The sequence below is a fragment of the Saccostrea cucullata genome, unplaced genomic scaffold (genome assembly GCF_032062105.1).
Source record: "Saccostrea cucullata isolate Sc308-1 unplaced genomic scaffold, CSIRO_AGI_Scuc_v1 ctg2601, whole genome shotgun sequence".
Taxonomy (NCBI): Eukaryota; Metazoa; Mollusca; class Bivalvia; order Ostreida; family Ostreidae; genus Saccostrea; species Saccostrea cuccullata.
The window spans coordinates 148627-164056 of NW_026928722.1; the positions used below are offsets into that span (position 1 = coordinate 148627).

General features: G+C 31.3%; 1 protein-coding gene across 1 annotated transcript in view; it reads right to left on the reverse strand.

Moving 5' to 3' along the window:
• LOC134278545 (uncharacterized) overlaps positions 1 to 15430 on the reverse strand; it is a 205232-nt gene that overhangs the window by 6622 nt on the left and 183180 nt on the right. The window contains exon 11 of the mRNA XM_062760847.1: positions 2006 to 2041. Coding sequence (XP_062616831.1) covers positions 2006 to 2041 — 36 coding nt within the window. The remainder of the gene's footprint in view (positions 1 to 2005; positions 2042 to 15430) is intronic.

Here is a 15430-nt window from a genome sequence, read left to right on the forward strand (position 1 = left end):
CAGTTATAGATACGCATTGCTTTCAGTAGTGTTAGTGCAATTCTTTTGAAATGTTACTCCTCTTACAGTTTAAGTCCAATATGATTAAAGAAAATTAAGCTCTTCAGAACAAATTTTAAAACATCCCCCTAAAACATTTTGCCTCCCCCCTATGTTGTGGCCCGCTCTAAACCTTAAAGGGTCATAAAGTAATCAAACTTGAATACAATATGCACACTCATAATTGGGATCACTTTCAATATGATTGACATGGTCTTGCTGAGAAGATATTTTAAAAGAAATTCTTTCCTGTATGCATATTTTTTTTTTTTTGCAAAGATTGACACCGCCTTAGGGTTCATGATATGAAAGAAATTAAATCCACAAAAGTTGAATCTTTGCATAATTATATGATTTTGTGCTGCACCCTGCTACTTTTGAAAATATATTTTGAAATGATTCCCTATCATGGCCCCTCATTCCTCCTCCCCAAAAGATGGAATGCTTTCCAACTGCACTATCTGAATGTTCTTGCATATTAATGTCACTCATCATAGCCCTGCTTCCATTTTTTGAAAGAAGATTCTGAATGATTTTTGCCTATATATTTCCATATAAAACTTTGATCCCTTATTGTATCTTCCTTCCCAGGAACCACGATTTCAACAAACTTGAATCTGCAAAGCCACTAATTGAGGAGTCTTGAAAATCTATGTGTCTAATAAGGACTCTGCTGTTCATTTTGAGATTCTTGAAATTTTTTTTTACCCGGTACTTGTCACTTAAAAGCTCTGAAACCTATATGTACAAGAGAGGGAGGATTTTTTCCCCGTTAATTTCAAACAAATGAGTATTAACTAATTTGCATGAATCAATTTATGTAAATATTTGCAAATCATGTGGTATTATTATTTATCAATTTTACTTAACCTTTCCGTATAAATGATAGATTCAACTTACTGTTAGTGTAAATATATGTCAGGGACTATAGGGATAAAGTGTTGTCTTTGAAATATATAGAATTAATTAAACATAGACCTTTGTCAGACAGCTTTTACCAAAAAAAAAAAAAAAAAACATTTTTCTGGGCTAGTGGTTTTTCAGAAAATTTTGGATGGCTTCACTCAATTTTTTGCCTTTTCTTCATTATATCCCCTTGGAAACGGACATAGCCCCGACAAGCTTGAATCCACTTTAAGTTAACCAAAAATATTTCGTGCAAACTATAGAATTGGTCCACTGTTTCTAGACAGAAAAATGAAAATGGGAAAAGTGTATGATAGTGACTTACAAAAATGACAAATTCTATTCAGAAAAATACTGGTACTAACTTCAGATTTTGGCTCAGGTATATAATAAAACGGGGGGAAAAGTCAACTACACTTTAAAACATAATACAGTTAAACTTCATTATAACGAAGTCACTGGAACCTGTAAAATTACTTCGCTATATTTGTAATTCATTATATCCATATAAAGAATTCGTTACATTTATATAGCTGGGGGTCAAAGTTAACTTCACTATATCTGTGAATTCGCAATATCTGTGTTCATACTAAACAAGTTTTGCTGTAATCATGTTTATTTAGTGTGTTCTTTGTGAATCATTAAATTTAACTGCTCCGCCGTCCCATTTTTGCAGTTTTTAATTCTGAAAAGGTTTAAAATGAATCAGGGTAATTTCAAACTTTATAATACAAACTGTTTGAATTTATTGTTAAAATATTTTTTTCCAAATTTGGATAGCATAAGACGTTAAATAAAAAAGATACGACAAGAGTCCACAAACTTCGTATGTTTGGTGAAACTCTGCAAAATAGTTCTAAAACGAAAACCTTTTAAGCAACTTTAATCACTTTCATGATTGGTTCTCGAAAACTTCTACCCTGATGGATGAAAGGTGCTCTTAAAAAATATGATAAAATTGGCTCATGGATTCTTGATACACACTAATCTACTTTCTATAATGCTTATACGCTCTGTACAAATTGTCAAAGCATTGAGCTAAAGAGTCTACATGACATACCTTGCTCTATCCCCATTTGATCTGTCTGAGGTCTCCCTGTGATAAAGAAACCAGTTGTAAAAACAAAAATTTTCAAATTAAAAAATCTCCTATGACATTTGAGAAACAAGACATTTTTAAATTACTTCGAATCCATGGTTGGAAAAAGTCATTGCATTAATTAAAAGCTGAACATAACTCAAGAATAGGCTTATGCCATATAAGTTTTCCTGTAGCCAACATCAGCACCTTGAGTAATAACCCTTCACATTCACTATACCTGATTGGTTTACCTATATAAGGGGATATGATGATATATTATTAAACACATATACAAATCCCCCATATGATTCAACTTGTTTTTTAAGTGGAAAACTCATATTTTAGTTGTAATTGCAGAACAGTTGTATGTCCTCAGTTTTCCAATCTGAATGTTTTAAATTGTAGTGTGTAGATATTTTTGCTGTGTTGTATATAATAAACTAGTTACTTTTGAATTATCTTGTTTTTGTTTTAGTCTTACCAGTCAAGATCAATGCATATCAGACAGCTATTATAATGAACAATAACTAGTCTATAAATTACTCCTAGGACTGAATTACTCTATTGTGAATCTAATGCACATATTTGTAAAATATATTTTTGTAATATATGATCTCATACACAGCTTTTGTAAAATCATTTGATTCCATGGCACCTGATCCACATCTGATGTTTTGGAGGTTCATGCGTGCTCTCTCCCTATTTTGTAATGTTTACTGGACTTTTGAGCTCAAATACTGTTTGTTATTTCCAAAAATTTCATTGCTTATTTTTTTATGATAAATGTTTGGAGCCTGGTTACACATGTTTTTATTTGATATTATTAACTCAAACTTGCTGTAGAAAAATGACTGCTAACTTATGTTTCCATTAAATGTATCCTTGAAACAATATCCTATTACATGTATATACATATACAGAAAAATGCAAAAGTAGTTATTTCTTCGTACATAGCATATTTTAATGACCTCTATTCCCTCAAGTTTTTACAATATGAAATATGCACATGCTACAGAAAAGGACAATTACTTCAACTCAGATTATTTTATCGCTATTGTATTATAAGAAAATATCCACCAATGAATGTGTATACCATTTCCCCTATAGACAAATAAAACAACAAGAGGCCCACGGGCCTTATAGGTCACCTGAGTATCATGCGACAACTTTCCAACAATTGAATTTGATTCATGTTTTAAACTAGAGGCCATGAAATTCACAATTTTGAAAGAGGCACCATTGCTTATCATAAATATGCACTCAGCATGCTTATTTTGGTTACTTAATACCCAGAGGTAGATCAGAACAACACAGAGAAAATGCATTTCTACTTTTCGTGAAGATCAGGGCCCCTGGGTCAGGGCTACTTGTGTTAGGGTTGGTCAACAGTTTAGCTCCCAATCCCACAGGAACCATTGACCCCGGGGCCATATCTTTCAAAATTTTAGAAATTTTTTAAAATTTAATTTCACAATGCTATTGATTAATACCAAAGTGCAGATTTCAAAGCATTAAATTATTTCAGACTTTGTACCCCCCCCCCCCCACCACCACCACCACCCTCAAAGTACCTCTGTCCCAGGGGCCGAATAATTAACCATTTTTGAAGGAAGCAGGTTTTTTGTCATAAATATATTCATTTGGCTATATAAGGACATGCATTTTCACTATATAAACATTAGAGCCCTGCCCTAACACAAGAAGCCCTAATCCAGGGACCCTGAAATTAAAAAATCTCAAAGAGGCATCCTTCCTCCTCATAACTATGTGCATAGTTCATTGGTTAAATACTCAGGTGCAGAAATGAAGAGTTTTAAAGAATTTATGCATTTTCACTGTATAATCAATAAAGCCCTGCCCTAACACCAGAACCCCCAACCCAGGGGCCATGAAATTCATAATTTTGGAAGAGGTAGCCTTATTCAACATTACTATGTACTTGGTTAGTTTATTTAATTCTCAGGAGCAAAGAAGAAGATTTTCAAAGAAATAATTCATTTTCTACTAAATAATCTATATAGCCCTGCCCTAACACTAGAACTCCTGACCCTGGGGCCATGAAATTCAAAATTTTGGAAGAGGCAGCCTTATTCAACATAACTATGCACTTGGTTAGTTTATTTAATGCCCATGAGCAGAGAAGAAGAATTTCAAAGAATTTTTGCATTTTCACTAAATAATCTATATAGCCCCACCCTACAACTAGAACCCCTGATCCTGGGGGGATTAAATTCATAATTTGAGAAGAGACAGTCTTATTCAACATAACTATGCACTTGGTTAATTTATTTAATTCCCACAAACAGAAAAGAAGAATTTCAAAGAATTTATGCATTTTCACTATATAATCTATATAGCCCCGGCCTAGCACTAGAACCCCTGACCCTGGGGCCATAAATTTCACAATTTTGAAAAAGGTAGTCATTTTCAACTTACCTATGCACTTGGTTAGTTTATTTAATGTCCAGGAGCAGAAAAGAAGAAATTTAAAGAAATAATGCATTTTCACTATATAACCTGTTTAGCCCTGCCCTAGCACTAGAACCCCTGACCTGGGGCCATGAATTTCACAATTTTGGTAGAGGACTCAATGCTGATTACAATCATACAAACAGTTTGACTGCTTGATGTCCAGGAGTAAAGAAGAAGATTTTTAAAGATAGCACTGATTTTAGTGGTTTTTGCCCCACCCCCCAGGCCCCGGGGGGCAGGGACCATGAAATTCACAATTTTTGTTCCCCTTCACCCATAGATGCTATATGCCAAATTTGGTTGAAATTGGTTCAGTGGTTTCAGAGAAGAAGTTAAAAATGTTCAAATGTTAACGCACGACAAACGACGCATGACGACGGACGAAAACAGATAGCAATAGGTCACCTGAGTTTACTCAGGTGACCTAAAAATCGCAGAAGAAAAAAAAATCATTTCTGGTATAGTAGCAACATGCACAGTTATAAAAAATACCGGATGATTGGTCATGTGAAAAATGTACAATATTTTTCTAAATTGACTTTAGCCTGCAATTATATTTCTCACATTTTTTTTCAATACCAATAAGAACAACAAGAGAAGAGTAGATGTATTAAGAACAAAAAAGCCAAAAGTGATATTCTTTTTAAGCAGGATTGCAGCAACACTGTTCATTCAGACTGATAAGAGAACGCATTACTTGTCCTAAGCTTGTATGCAAGTGCCTTAAAAATTGATCTGTCATCCCCTGATTAATTAAGGAATGTTTTAAAGTTATGTTTGAGTTATTGGTGTGTGAATCACACAGACTTGTCACGTAGGCATGTTCCATGCATCGCGCTAGTGCTTCATGAAAAATATGTGCAAGTCTGTGTGATTCACACACCAATAATTCACACTAAACTTAAACGTTTCTCAGTGTATGTTTCTACGCGTTAGTATACACAAAAATGACTTTCAAATCAATTTCACAGTTGGCTTAGTAGAAAAACACAGCGAATGTAAATACTGCGAGCTCACTCAGTGCAACTTTGATGTCAGAAATTTTTAATGCAAAACTGTATAATTTACTACATGTATTTCAATGACAGAAAAATAGAAAAATTAATATTATAAACTTCTGTTGTTTACTGTAGATTGGCAAATAATCCCAATGGTTATATTTTGCTATGTTCGCCATTCACCATCTTTCCGCAAAATTTAACCCATCATGAATGTTATTACCATTAGTAAATTAGAGCTTATACGAAATTATGAATTATTTTTTGCACCATGAATTTTAAACCATCACAGTCAAATGGAACTTTTTGAGTTATCGTGAAAATTTAACACTGCAGCATTAAACAACTTACAGTATATTCGCGTGAGATTAACCTTTTATATGTTTTAATTTAAGCAAAATACCATTATTGTTGTCCTGCACAATATTGATTAGTTATAATAATGAAACCAGAAGTCTCTGTCGAGACTGAAGCTCTACTGGTTTGTACTTATAGCAAAGGAAGAGAAAAGTACTTAAGCAGTTGGGAATTGAAACTTTACAACAGCAATACATAGAATAATGATCCTTGATTAAGCCTATTTATGTTTTTAGTGTAGTCTACTTGTGTGCCAAGTTATATTAAAATCAGACCAAAACTTGAGAGGAGTAGCATTTTGAAACAATTTTATAGACATTTTTATTTTTAGTAACCACAGCAACACCATTCAAGGAAATCAAATACCGATACACACAATTATAGATCTTAGTGTAGTCTACTTGTGTGCCAAGTTATATTGAAATCAGACCAAAACTGTAGGAGGAAAAGCATTTTGAAACAATTTTACAGAAATTCTAATTTTAGTTACCACCGCAACACCGTTTATCGAAATCAAAAACCGATACACAGAATTATGTATCTTAGTGTAGTCTACTTGTGTGCCAAGTTATATTGAAATCAAACCAAAACTGTAGGAGGAGTAGCATTTTGAAAAATTGTTTACAGACAGACAGACAGACAGACAGACGGTCAGACGGACGGACGCCGGACGCATTACTATCGCATAAGCTCTTCTGGTCTCTGACCAGTAGAGCTAAAAATGTTATATATTTGATTATACAGAAATATTTCCTCTGAAACAATCTAATATTTTATTTGGTTTTATTGATCATAAGGGTTTAAATAACATACGAATTAATCATAATTACACATTTTAACAGCAAAATAGATTTCTTAAAATTACAGCTCATATTGCTTTAAAAATAACTACAGTGAAAACTGTCTAATCCGACACCTGAATAATCCGACACACTGTGAATTGAATTAAATTTATTCCCATTTTATATTTTCCTTGTTTTTAACACTGTGCAATATATTGTCTATTATACAATATTTGTCACCCAGTGCATGTCGGATTAGACAGGTTTCACTGTATATAGATAATACTGCCCCTCAGTTTACAAAGTACAAATATAAGATAAATTATGCAGAACCCTGTTTCACCAATAGATTTTGAGTTAAAGAACTAGTCTTTGCATCATATACTTGATTTATACCTGAGATGTTTGTGTGCAGAGTTACATTGAAATCAGATCAAAACTGTAGGAGGAGTAACATTTTAAAGAAATTTCACAGAAATTTGTATTTTAGTAATCATGGCAATAGTATTGATCAAAATCAAAAGCTGATATAAAGAATTATGTATCTTAGTGTAGTCTACTTGTGTGCCAAAATACGAGGGGAGATCAAAAAGTTCGCAAACAAATTGATGAACTTCCATAAAAGAAATATTTGGTTTCAGTGTTGAATATTTTTTAAAATATTTACATTTGCGAATGTTATCCTTTATATAACACTACTGAAGGCAAGTGATTTTATAACTGTATAAATACAGGTAAGGGGTCAAGAGGTCATAGATGTGCGTTTGGATAAACGTTCGACGTAATTTCTCTGTGACGTCATAAAGGGACGACACGCGTTCGGTGGATTACATACATGCCGTTGGGCTTGAAAAATAACACATTTCACACGTATAAAGTAACAATCAGGCAAATATAAAGAATGAATAAGTCACAAATGTAAATATGAGTAATAAGGTATCATTTTTTGAGTTTTATTGAGATGTAAAACGGGTTGGCACATGATCAAATCCCATAAAGCCCAAAGGGCTTATTTCTCAAAAAATGATAATTTCTTAATTAATCTCTCCGGTTTTAATGCACACCTGCAACAGTTCTGCTCATGCGCGAATCACGTGATATAGGCGGTCACGTGACCCCCTCTGTAGCGTTTTGTCACAAAAGCTAAAAGATTTTTCTGAGTTTTATATTTCTTTCCATGTAAATTAATTTTGATAACAAGAACAACTCATTTGTCAGAAATAGTCAAATTTTGGAAACAGAACCCATATCGAAAAAAAATATAAAAATAATACAAGAGAATAATACAAAAATAATACAAAAAAAGAGGAGTTCCAAATTAACAATAATAGAACCAGTCACAAAAAAGTATATTTTTAATATATCTTATTTTTTAGAAATAATACAAAAATGATAGAATTGATTGGTTACATTGTATTATTTTTGTACTTCTGTATTATTTCTGTATTTTTCTTTCCAAGTATGAAAATAATACAGTGGTCAAAAAAGTATGAAAATAATATAAAGTGTATTATTTTTGTATTTTACCTGAGAAGTAATTAAACTACAGAAAAATATGAAAATAATACAGTGGTTAAAAAAGTATGAAAATGATATAAAGTGTATTATTTTTGTATTTTTACCTGAGAAGAATTAAAACTACAGAAAAGTACAAAAATAATACAGTGGTCAAAAAGTATGAAAATAATATAAAGTGTATTATTTTTGTATTTTTACCTGAGAAGAATAAAAAATACAGAAAAAATACAAATGTATTATTTCTGTACCAGTATATCATTTTTGTATTTTTTTATCTGGAAAGAATTAAAAATACAGAAAAGGTAGATTATTTTTGTATTAGTGTATTATTTTTGTATTTTTTATTTTGAAAAAAAAAAAAATAAATGTATTATTTTTGTATCAGTATATTATTTTTGTATCAATAATATATTTTTAATGTATTTTTCATCTTTAAGAATTGCTATTCAAAAATACCATTAAAATACAAAATTAATAGACAAAAAGTATATTTAAAAGCTTGAAATAATACAAAAAAAATATAAAATTAAGTTTGAAAAGTCTAAATTTATGGAAAAATTAAATTTTAACATTAAAAATCTCAATGTTGATGAAGTTTCTGAAAGCAGGTAAAGATAAGTATTTGAAATTCTTTAACCCAGTAAAAAAAAATTATGAGAATAAAACCTTGAGCTAGTCATCTAATAGGTACAAATCACTAAAAGTAAATAATATGGCTTTAGAGTGCTGAATTAGCTACTTATAGTATAATGAACTTGATTTTTTTTGTCTTACATACAGTATTCACTCTTCTTATCCTCATTTTTAAATTCCTAATTCATGTTTTACCAATCTTATTGTCTGTGTTCTACTTTTTACATTGTACATTTGTCATGATATTTGAGACTTAAAGTCTAGATCTTCTTTCTGCTTTGGTGTTTCTTTTGCACAGCACTTTACTTTGTTGCAGAAGTACATCTCCAGTTTTCTCATTCAATCATCCTGATTGGTCGCGGTTACACACCTGTAGTGCTTCAAGGGGGGGGGGGGGTATTCATCTTTAACTAATCAGCTTTTCTTCAACCGGTCTGCCGAGTGACTAAAACTGTAAAAGTAATAATACTGTTAAATGTTTTGAAGAACAGAGAGACAAATATAGAACATTAAAAAAATTAACATTACCCCCCCCCCCTCCCCGCCCATATTGCCTTTATTGGGGGGTATATTGATTAGGATATCGGGTTAAGTAAAATACTTAGTATAATTCATATAAAAAATATTAGTTTATCCAACAACTGTTTAGTGAAAGAAATCTTTCTTACTTACCCCCCCCCCCAATCCTGGATCATCCCTACTAAAGTAAAGCAGTCTCAAGTTTAAACAGATGCCTTTATTTATTATAAAGAGACAGAAAATTCTTGTCTGCATGTTCATAATAGAAATAAATAATTACAAGTATACTAAACTATAGATCCATGAAGCTTATTGCAATTCTCCCCCCCCCCTTTTCAAAATTAAAATGATTTTATCTGTTATTAGTCCATTTTCATGGCATGTGTGAAATTAATTTTAAAGTAGTTTTAGTCTATCTGAATAATTTCACTTGCCACTGATTGAAAGTCCTTCATACAATTCGATCTTGAAGTTGAAACTAGCATATAACAAAACTATCTTTCACAATAAGACCAATATATCCTCATTTATTTTGACCTACTATAATTTGGTTATTAAAGCTTATACCTTTATTAATCTACATTGCACTTTTAAAAAAGTAAAACCACCGTGATGTTTTGTGTAAACTCTTAGTCTTACCGCATGTGGCGTTGTTTACACCAGGAAAGCCAGGACATTGTGCTTGAAAAACGCCAACCTCCTCCTGTTTTCGCTTTTTTCTGATCCATCCTTACATGCTGAAGTTAAGCATCTATTTTTCAATCCATTTTACCGGCGAATATTCACTAATTTATTCAAAACATCAACAACTCTCTTAGCATGGCTCGTCAATCTATTTTTCAAAATGGCGTGGGTAATTTCCGTTAGCCAATCAGAGAAAAGCTAAGAAAAAATTTAAATTCTGACCAATCAAATTGTTCGATATTTACGAAGATTTCCGATTTTTAAATAGAAAATATTTTAAACAGTTTAAAAAGATGTATTTACGAAGTCTAAAAATAGTACAGAATCCTTTAAACAATAGGAATAATTATTAGGAATCATTTCTTCAAATCATAACATTTTTGTTCCTACGTAATTTTCCGATTACAAACAGAGAGATTTCCGGTCGGCCATATTGTTTGTTTGTTTGTTTTTTTCTTCTTTTTATAATTATTCAAGTTGACCTGTGAAATAGACCATAAAGTTCAACAATTAGGATCATATAACGCGGGGAATATACAAACATATTTGCAGCTTTACAGTCGCGGTGAAATAGAAATCGTCAGTTATTTATTACAAGCATTTTCAGAAATTATCCAAAATAGAACTAGGCATCAGCCATGTATGTCTTCAGTAAATAATCCTTAATGCACTGTATTAATTACGTAAGATAATCATGATAATGTTGCGAAGAAGAGTTAATTTTTTTTTTTTTTTTTTTTTGTAGAATACACAGATTTTGATATAGTACGTCGCCATATACTTAAGTTAATTTTATTTCAGCAAAGTAATTGTGATATTGTTTTAACATACTTAGTATTTCATTTGTTAACCGGCTCTCAATTATTTAAACAAGAGGCCGATAAGTATAAGATAAGGTAAAATTACACTTAACAAGTGTTCAATGTGTCATAATCAACACAATACGAAAGATTCTAAACTGATCCCCGATTTTTAAGAAAGAAAATAATTCAAGCAATTAAAAGAACAGCAAATAATTAGCCCCATTACTGTAAAAACAATGTTTTGGAGTCGGTACACAATTTAATTGTCTGAAGGGGTGTGGAGAGATAATCATCAAGTGACAAGCGCACGTGTACACAACATTGGCTTCAGCCAATTACGGTAGTAAATCTACTGATTTCACAACACTTTCTACTCTTGTACATTGTAAGACCGTTTCAAAAAATTCATTAAGGCTAATTTAAAATATAATTGTCATTCATTACTGCAAAATATCTCAAATCTGAAGAAACATCGTATGTACAGAAATACTGATAGTTGGGACTTTCCATGTGCACAAGTAAATCACGTGATTTCTACATTGTAGTATGATGCAATCATTTGTTAGCCTGCAAGGCCACCTGCTGCACGAGATTGGATGTAAACCCGCTGTAAAAATGTAAACCCTCTGTAAAATCTTCAACTTAATCAGCTGAATATGGAGACATTTCTTTAGATTACCATTGATATAACTGAATGGAATTAACAAAAATTTTAGTACCAATTAATTTTTAAGTTCGATTTGGATACCAAGATACTTTTTAAATAAATAAATAAATAAAAAAAAGAAATGTTCTAAAATGCTACAAACTAGTACCGGTATCCAAAACCAGCAGAATATTTGCAAGGAATTTCTCTAAAATTTATAAAGTTCATAAATACAATATTAATTTAACCTAAACCCCCCCTCCCCAAAGAAAAAAAAGAAAACAAACAAAATATACAGACTAACTATGGAATTTTCTGTAAATGTAATAAAATCAAATTTGATACAAAATAAAAAAAAAATACTGACCATCTTCCTGTAAAATTACCAAGTCCAAATTTAATACAAAAATAATATAGTCTAAATGTAGGGACTTTTCTGAAAAGTTGCAAAGTCCAAATTTAATATAAAAATAATACAGACAAATTCTGTAAAATTAAAAAGTCCAAATTTAATATAAAAATAATACAGTCAAACTTTCTGTTAAATTACTAAGTCCAAATTTAATACAAATATGATACACTCTAGCTGTAGAGATTTTACTGTAAAATTACTAAGTTCAAAATTGATACAGAAAAAATACAGTTGGAAAAAACTAAGTCCTTAAAAATACAAAAATAATACACAGAAAATAATCTAAGTTCAAAAAAATACAAAAATAATACACTGCAAAATATCAAAGTCAGATTTTAATACAAAAATAATATACCCATTTTTTTGTGATAGGAAAATAATATATTTTTTCTGTATTATTTTAAGAAAGTACAGAAATGAATGTATTAAAAGTATATTAAAAATATACTTTTCTGTATTATTTTTTGATATGGGAATGGGTGGATAAGAATATCCTTTCCAAAAATACGCATGGCGACCATCAAAACCCAAATCTTCTTTCTCTGGAGAGACGTTTATTCAACGTGGATAGAGAATTGGTGCCTCATTTTTATCATAATTAATACATATATAATCTAAAGTAAACGATATCTTAGGTATTTAATAATTATATCATTGTTAAAATATTCAACTATTTTTCAATAAATAAATTAGATGCCTTTGATAGCAAATCTTAATTAAAAACACGTCTCTTTTTAAACTTGCTTTCACTTGGCAACATAACAAGTGTCATTTTTAACCATCTGCCTTCCTTTACTAAACCGATCAATCCAAACATTTGATAAATTTTTAGGAAGTCATTTTTCTTAATAAACTGTGTTCAAATTATTATACCCTAAAATCTTGAAAATAAGACGGATTTAATAATAAGCCGGTTTTGAAAATATTTTAGCCACCTATTTCTTGCATTAAGAATTACTCGAAAATAAGCCAGTTTTGAAAATAAGCCGGTCATCACAATTCCATTTAGGAAAGACGTTAAACATTTGACGATTTCTGTGTCTTAAAAATTTGTAAAATTACTAAATTGTTGTTAATAAAGTTAATTTTTTAACCATTAATCATGTTACGCTTGCTAAAAAGAACTTAATTGCGGAATCAGCTAAAATAGTGATTATTTTTTTTCATGGAATTGTCAGAACAATAATTATCTCATCTAGACTTGTACAAGCTAACGATGCGTTAAAAGGTGGAAATAATTAAATAAGTAAAAGGAAGTTTTTGTTTGTAAAGCATTTAACTGCCAGGTAATATACTGCCCAAGGCAAGATCGAAACCTGCTGATCGGCAGGGCTTGGTAGTAATTAAATTTCAATGTACCGCAACTGAGTTGTATAAATATGTGTTTGTTTGATTAATTTATGAAGTAATTCAATTACAAGCGTATATCTTATATATTATTTTTACTTTTTTAAAAACAAGTTTATGTTTCGTGTAAATTCATATGTTGTATACAATGAAATAAACTTTCGAGATCGGCATTCTCAGAATATAAAGTAGACAATCCTAAAGAATGTACAACGGGAAACACCAATGAATACAACAGTGCTCTCTTCTCTTACCAGTTTTTTGCATTGATAATAAGCCGGAATTTGAAAATAAGCCGGTCTTGAAAATAAGACCCCACTTTCTTACCAAAACTTAAAATAAGCCGCGGCTTATTTTCAAGATTTTAGGGTATTGCAAAAAGAGGGAGTTGGTGAAGCCATAGCTCGGCACGGCCAGGATAGCAACAGCTCTGACGGTAGACCTCAACACACACATCAATGACATCATCAAAGTCTGTGTACACTGTGCTTCACGTTAATGAATGAAATATGCGGCAAGAGTGAACTTCTACAAAATGTGCAATAGTGCTCTCTTCTCTTACCAGTTTTTTGCATTGATAATAAGCCGGAATTTGAAAATAAGCCGGTCTTGAAAATAAGACCCCACTTTCTTACCAAAACTTAAAATAAGCCTTGGTAGTAATTAAATTTCAATGTACCGCAACTGAGTTGTATAAATATAAGGGATTTCTAAGATATACCGATTAATTTTACACTCGTTCGTTGAACGAGGACGACTAAGACAACCATTTTTCGTCACGAGTGACCTACATAGTGACGTCATTTTCACATTATGACGTTACAAACAAGGAGCAAAACTTTATTCAGCATATGCTATTTATAGAACTTTTGTATGGCTATGTGTGTACCAATTTTTTTTTAAAATCTTAATTTTGGTTTTGTATATATAGAGATAGTTCGCGAACTTTTTGATCATCCCTCGTATATTGAAATCAGACCGAAACTGTAGAAGTAGTAGTTTAAAGAAATTTCACAGAAATTTGTATTTAGTAATAATATTGATGGAAATCAAAAACCAATACACATTGAAATATGTATCTTAGAGTAGTCTACTTGTGTGCCAAGTTATATTGAAATCAGATCGAACCTGTAGAAGGAGAAGCATTTTGAAAAAAAAATGTTAGACAGACACCTTACTTTAGCATAAGCTCTTCTGGTCTGTCTCTGTGACCAGTGAAGCTAAAAACTAAGTAGCTTTTTGATTTATCAGAAAAAAAAAGCATTTTGAAAGAATTTCACACGAACCTTGTTTTATTAACCTTGAAAATAATGTTCAATGAATCATAAAATAGGTAATTAAAGATTACAGAGCTCACATCAACAAAAGTTTGTCTTGAAGTAAGAAAAAGTCCCACATTAAACTAATAATCTAGAAGTGTACATCCCAAGATCCCACCTCTGGAAAATCTAAATGCAAGCTTGATAGTGCATCCTTAGATGTATCATCCATGCAAGTTTGGTCAAAATATGGCTTATAATGACTTTAGAATGAACCTGCACCTGTTCACTCATCTAAAAATATGGTCAGATTCAGCATCTGAAGCAAGCTTGGTGCATTACCCATGCAAGTTCAGTCAACATAGGGCTTATAGTTTCTTGGAAATGAGACTTACACAAAAAACTTTGACCTGCACCAAAAACTTTAACCTGTTCCAAAAACATTAACCTTGTAATATTCTTGTGCATTATTGCATTATTTCTTGAGAGTAGATCAAAACTGTACTAAGTGAAACACCCTAGTAGAATGACATAAAGAGCATGTGGAAGAACATCCAACTTCCTTTAAGATATACATATTATTCAAGATATCAGAGATATCAGATACCACCTGTAGAATTCTCTATTTACTAAGTGTAACATTTTAAAGATTTCTACTTTTTAATCAGCAAGGCAACAATATTGTTCTGAAATATGAATAAAACTAAAGAGTAGCATGATACCTTGTATTTCGAAATACGAGGGGATTTCAAAAGTTCTAACTGTTTCACAGAAATTATTGAGTTTGATATCATTGGAAAGATAAGAAAAATATACACATATGGTGACGTCACTGTAATATTTATGACATAATAACTCCAAAAATGATGTCAGAATATGGAATGTTTAGCATACTGAAAAGTCACGTTTTTGTCCACATGCGACGATTTTAAGAGTGCTTTCAAAGGTTTATTTAAAAAAAAATTACTTCGAAA